The sequence below is a fragment of the Meleagris gallopavo genome, chromosome 1, assembly GCF_000146605.3.
Source record: "Meleagris gallopavo isolate NT-WF06-2002-E0010 breed Aviagen turkey brand Nicholas breeding stock chromosome 1, Turkey_5.1, whole genome shotgun sequence".
Taxonomy (NCBI): domain Eukaryota; kingdom Metazoa; phylum Chordata; class Aves; order Galliformes; family Phasianidae; genus Meleagris; species Meleagris gallopavo.
In genome coordinates this window covers 47,827,283-47,833,399 of record NC_015011.2, presented here as the reverse complement: position 1 = coordinate 47,833,399, position 6,117 = coordinate 47,827,283, and the positions used below count along the sequence as shown (strand labels likewise).

The 6,117-nt window shown below is 44.9% G+C and overlaps 1 protein-coding gene across 1 annotated transcript in view; it reads left to right on the top strand.

The window, feature by feature from the left end:
• MEI1 (meiotic double-stranded break formation protein 1) overlaps positions 1-6,117 on the top strand; it is a 36,294-nt gene that overhangs the window by 332 nt on the left and 29,845 nt on the right. Inside the window, exons 2-5 of the mRNA XM_019614494.1 lie at positions 2,169-2,219; positions 3,725-3,798; positions 4,437-4,542; positions 5,233-5,436. Of these exons, the coding sequence (XP_019470039.1) occupies positions 2,171-2,219; positions 3,725-3,798; positions 4,437-4,542; positions 5,233-5,436 (433 nt within the window). The 5' untranslated portion in view covers positions 2,169-2,170. The remainder of the gene's footprint in view (positions 1-2,168; positions 2,220-3,724; positions 3,799-4,436; positions 4,543-5,232; positions 5,437-6,117) is intronic.

Below are 6,117 nucleotides of genomic sequence, written 5' to 3'. Positions count from 1 at the left end.
CCTTGAACTTCCAGGGATGGGGCACCCACAGCAATCTGGGCAGTTGTGCCAGCCCCTCACTGCCTTTTTAGTGACAGTTTTACCTGACTTCTAGTCTAAATGTCCCCTCTTTTAGTTGAAAACTGTTCCACCTTGTCTTAAAGCTATCTACCCATGTGAAAAATCAGTCCCGTCTGCTTGTAAGCTTCTTTGAAGTACTGGAAGGCCACAGTGAGGTCTCCCTGCAAGCTTTTCTTCTCCAGGTTGAACAAGCCCAGCTCCCTCAGCCTGTCTTCATAGGAAAGGTGCTCCAGCCCTTTTAGCATTTTGTGGCCTTCTCTGGACCCTCTCCAACAGCCCCACATACTTCTCGTGCTGAGTCCCCAGGCGTAGATGTGGTGCTCCAGTTGGGGCCTTACAAAGGCAGAGCAGAGGAGGACAATCACCTCGTTCATCCTGCTGGCCACCCTTCTTCTGGTGCAGCCCAGGATACTGTCGGCCTTCTGTGCTACAGGAGCATGCAGCTGGTTCATGTCCAGCTTTTCATCCATCAGGATTCCCAAGTCCTTCTCCTCAGAGCTGCTCTCAATGAGTTATTCTCCCAGTCTGCAAACATATCTGGGATTTCTCTGACCCAGGCTTTTCCACATTCAACTCCCCCCCAAAAATGGCAATAGACCACTGAAATACCCAATCTCATACTTCCACCAATGTTCTCCTTTACACATTGCTATTCCCCACGGAAAAGGGTCTGTCATTCCAAATAGAGCAGGGTAATTAATTTCCCTCTTCCCCAAGGAGCAGAACTGGCATGTTAATAAACTCCCACAGCTTTCCTAAGCATCTTGACAGATCTTTAAAGTCTTTACGGGAAACTGAGTGCTCTGGCTTCTGGCTCTTCCCAGAACACCCTCTGTTCTGGTCTCATGCCTCAATGCCTTCTCATCTTGTGGCACTACATGAAGATCCACACAGAAATGGAAGCGTGAATTTAAAAAGGATGTTATAGGATTTACTATCAAATGGTACAGTATTTCTTTCCCCCACTGTCATTTTATATTTGTTGAAATCCCTCTAGCCGTAGGACTACAACACCTGTTTCTTCCTGGTGGGTCAGCCTCCCAGCAGAACACAGTGTTCAGAGAGATGTCAGAAAGTGCCTTCAGTCCCTTAGATCTCGAACATCTCTCACTGTTTCTGTTTGCACAGCAATGCTGTGAGTAAGGTCTTTGAAATATCTAAAATCCTGTCAGAGGAGAAATAATGGTGTAAATGAGGGAATGGTCAGACAGCAAGAGAAAGGTGGAGGGTGTGAATGCAAATGCTTTCAAAGAGCAATTATACTGGGTTCCTTGAAGTCCACGGTCTCATTTGCACATCACAGATATGTGCTTTGTGCGAGGTGACTTACAAGCTCCTTCCCTTGCCACAACACTGAATAATTCAAGCTGCGTTTCCCAGCTGGTTTCCCAGCACAAACTGTGCTTTGCACATTGGAAACAGCTTTATTAGAATGTTGTGCAGGTTTCATTCTCTTGGTCACACAAATTTTTATTGAGCACTGTCTGCACACAATCCTATACAGATGTGGAGGGAGTAGTGCTTACGGCCAGTTCACTCCTACACTGTAGGATCCTAAACCATATATCCCAGAAGACAGAGCTGTACTTGCATTTCAGTGCTATGTTTTTAAATCATCAGTCTGTGTGCCTCTCTGAAAAGGTACACAGTTAAATTTTTAGGGGCCAGCTTTGCTGTAATTGATTGGCATTTTCAGTAGAGGGAGAAAACTTGGTGATGAGTAAGAATAAGGGTAAGATAAGAAGGATATCTCATAGCTGGGCTTTGACTCCTATCATTCTGCAGTGTTGTAATTCAGATGTATGATGCTGGAACATGCAGTGGTGTTCGCAGTTTCGTGTTTACCTACATAGATGGAGCCACTGACTTCAACTACAAAGCACATAAATTCTGAGAGAACAGAACACCTCATGCCTCTTTTTCCTGGTTATGAGGGCACCTTTTGCAGAATCCACCCTCTTCTGACAGGGTCAGATTGGCCTCTTGCGAAGCAGGGGGAAACAAACTGGTACTGAAATAATGTGCAGCTATTTTTACAAGAAGGCTTTACAGCACCAACGATCACAAGCAAAAATGAGTTCTGCAATTGATTGTGCTTTATCTTTTAGGGATGTGTCATGCTGTGGAGGACAGCGATACCCAGGACCGGTTTGGAGAAGGTGAGGTGCAGATTCTGTGTGCCAGTCAGTGGCAGTCTGTGAGAGGCGTCCATCTTGTCTGATAGCTCAGCTTCTGCACAGCTTGAATTGAGGAGAGCTGTTTTCTATCAGTTGCAAAAGTGTTAAGCAGACCATTCCAATATTTTGTGGTGTGTACATGTGAAGTGTGCGTGCATTTAAATGTTAGCATTTCTCCCTTGAGTTCTATGTGTGCCATCAGATGAGTAGCACTTGTAAATAAAGCCCCATCTTTGAACCTGACCAAATGGAAATCTTCATATTGGCTTCACTGAGCTTTGGAATCTAGTGCTTTCTCCTCAGGACAAACAGTATTTGGGACGTAGCTGTATAGCTTCTAGGTTCCTCTCTCTTAGCAGTCCTTCATTTGTAATCTGGAAACGCCTGCAGGGCTGAGAAGGGATGTCTGCAGTCCTATTAACCTTGGGCGTCTCTGCTGAGTCTTGTGATATTCACAGAGCAGCGATTTCCTCCTGTCCAGCCATGAGAGATGAAAGGAGGTGTGACCAGCTCCTTTCAGAGAGGTATCAGTTTTCAGACACGTGCTTGAAAAGTGTTGCAAAGGTGAGAGATCTTTCTGTCAGGATGCGGTTTTGCTGAGAGATGGATAATTTCAAACAGAGGAATTTTAACTTAATGACACCTAATTATTGAATGTTCTTAGAAATAGAATGTTCTTAGAAACTCTGAGAATTCCAGGCAGGAAGGGGCTATTAAAGCACCTATATATCATCTGCCTCAAAATACGCCTCCGCTCAGAAAGTTGGCCCTTCATCTAAAGTAGGTCTCCTAGATAAACTCACAGTATTGCCCTGGATATACCAAGAGGTGGTACACCTAGAAGTCTCTCTCTCTCTTTTTTTTTTTTAAATGCTTTCTTAGAATAAGAGTAAAAAGAATGTGTTAGAGTACAGTGTGCCCTGTTTGAAATGAGTCATGCCATGACAAGAAAATATATCCAAACTAACTTTATCAGATCGTATGGAGTGATATTCTGTACTGTGTCTCAGTTAAGAGTCACAAAGATAAGTAGGGCCTCAATTTATGGAAAGGTGTAGGGGATACCTGTGTATGTATGTCTGGTAGACTGTAATGTTACCTTCTCTGCAAGGCTGTTTTTAAAGGCCAGTTTTCATACTGTAGGATGCCCACTCTATTCAAATATCAGATTTTTTCACGGTTTCAAACGTGGGCTTTGTTTCCTTCCTTCCTTATATTTACTTGATGTCCTGATAGACCCTTTGTCATTTCCATGTGTGGGTTGTGGTGCTGTTCCAACAGGATTGCTGCTGTAATGTTGCTGCAGAGAGCCTCAGCTGGGCTATCAGAACTAATAGCATTGGGGCTCTGCTGTTTCCCTGCACTCTCAGCAGCCCCATGTTCATTTAATGGCTAAGCTCTTTGCTCACTGGTCTGCTAAAGCCCTGTGGAGGATGGATTGTGAGTGCTCTTCAATGTGAATTACTGATCCCATTTCTTCTGCCTAGTTCTTGTGCAGCTTATAGTGGAGCTGAAGTCAGAGCAGTACTTGCGCTGCATTCTGGATGAAAGCCAAAAAGAGGTCAGTGAAGATGAATTCTCTGCCCTTCCCTTCAGTTCTTCAGAGGTTGAAGAGATGAGAATGAGAGGCCCTGCGAGACTGCAGCTACTGGTTTGGGATGCAGCTTCTACTGTAGTGGGATGTCCTAATGCCAGTTCCCCTGCTGTGATTTTGGCATTGGCGTCTTCTCTGGAGTTTTCCTATTGCTCTCATGGCACGCTGTAGCTGTATGGCTTCATAATGCTTTAATGAAAACTGTGTGCCTTTCCCAGATTCTTCTTTTCCTCCTTTCCTGTGTCAGTGAAATGAGGAGCTTTCACAGCCTTCTGCTGTCTTCTTTCCTAAGTTTGTGGTGGTCCTGCGGGGTACAAAAAATTGAGAAATAGCAAAAGCAGGGAGAAATTCGGCCGGTTCGTCTGCTCTTACAGGAGCTGGAGGGGAAAGGGGCAACAAGAAAGAGATTTCTTGGATAAAGAAACACTGCTGCATTTGGGGGATTTTAGGTGTGTTCAGAGTTATCCTCTGATTTATCCTAAATGGTGAAAAAGATCTGGTTTAGGTGAAGATCCTGTTTTGGAGAGAGCATATTGGTTTTCGTGTCTTTCTGACTGTGTACTGTGTGCTCAGCTGTGAAACATTTCCTTCCTCTGTCTCTACAGCTGTGCAAGGCAACTACCGGGAGAGGCAGCCTGCCCACGTTTACTCTCTTGGGCAAACTAGCAGATGCTGTCCCAGTCTTTGCTGACATACTGGTGGTCGAGCACAGTGAGTAGCCTGTCACGCTCCACTGAAGAGTTGTAGTCACAGCACCAACACACATAAGCATGCACGCACTGTCTTTCCCCTGCTGCGTGCATTTACAAAGGTTACACAAGAATCCTGTCCCTGAAGATGAAGTGGCACGCAGACCTCCTGGGTTGCTGGTCAGTACCTCAGTAGTAGGCTTGGTGGTGTGCTCTTAGCCATCCTGACAAAAACAGCCTCTGAGTGTTTGTAGGTATGCCTTGGGGGCAATATATGTTTTGTTTTCCTCTCCTTGGTTCAGCTTCTGGGGTCCGGTGAGCATACTTAGCTATTTGTAGAGGTGGTGGTGGTGGAAATCTCTATGGTGAACAGTTTTCTCCTTGGGCCATTTTTTACTGTACCTCTGCTCAGAGACTCTTAGAAGCATTCCCAATGTCCATGAATGTTTGACTGGATCAGAGGGAGAAACAGTGGTGAGGTAGCACAACATCCATTGGTATTTGTTAATCTATGTACACCAGTCTGTGCAGTGGGCTTGTGCAAGTTGTACTGGTTTTGACTGAGAGACAATATTGTGAGTGGCTGTGTGGTGCCTACTGGATTTAAATCACAGCACAGGTTTTTGAGGGAAATAGGCTGATGCTTTAAAAAAGTCAGTTTACAAGTCAGCTCATTGGTATGAATGTTTGCCATTTCTGTTCCTCACACTAGGTAATTTAGTGGATCATCTGCTGATGGGCTTGATGTACCCAAATGAAGGTGTAAAGGCTGCTGTCTGTTACTTGTATGGCAAGCTGTACTCCTCTCCTGTTGGCACAGAAAAGCTCTCAGCACACTTTGAAGAAAGGCTGTGTGGCCTCTTCTTGAATACTTTTGGCCATGCGCAGACAAAGGAGCTGCAGGTTAATTGCTTGGGTAAGGCACTGCTGAGAGAAACTGCAAGGTGCAAGGGAAGGCTCAGAGCAAAGCAGAAATCCTTGGATGGTTTAGGTACCCTGATGTGGGTCGGGCTTTAGAGGAGCTGTTTTTCTGCTCGTTTGAAGCAATCGATCCTTTCTGTTACTAGACAGCAGTGAAGTAACCCTGACCTGCTGTTGTGCTCCTCCAGCCTCTGTTGTCCCTAAAGCCCCATGGTTGCCTAGCACTGATTAATCTTCAGAGTTTCCTCAGGGTTTGCCCTGTGATTTGACTTGTCTGAATATGATGCTACCAGACTCAAACTGCCTGAATGCAAGCACACTGCACAGACCAGGTGGGTTTTGTATAGCACCACAACAGAATAACATATGGAAAGGTCAGTTTTGAGCATTTATTCTTCACATTGCACTTACCAGCTGTTGGTAGAGAGCACAATTTCAGCCTTCCTGACGCTGCTTGGTTGCAAGCCATCCAAGGATTTCCTTTTCCTTGTAGGATGCAAGTAGGAATTGGATTGCTCCTCAGGTCTACTCAGCTGCTAGGAAAGGATGATGATTTCTTTGAAAGTTGATCTCACGCCTTATCCCTTGTGAATTTGTGCCGATATGTACAGATGATTTGCATCAATATCTGTAGCAGTGCTCTATACTTTTATACTGAAGGTGTTTTTTTTTTTTT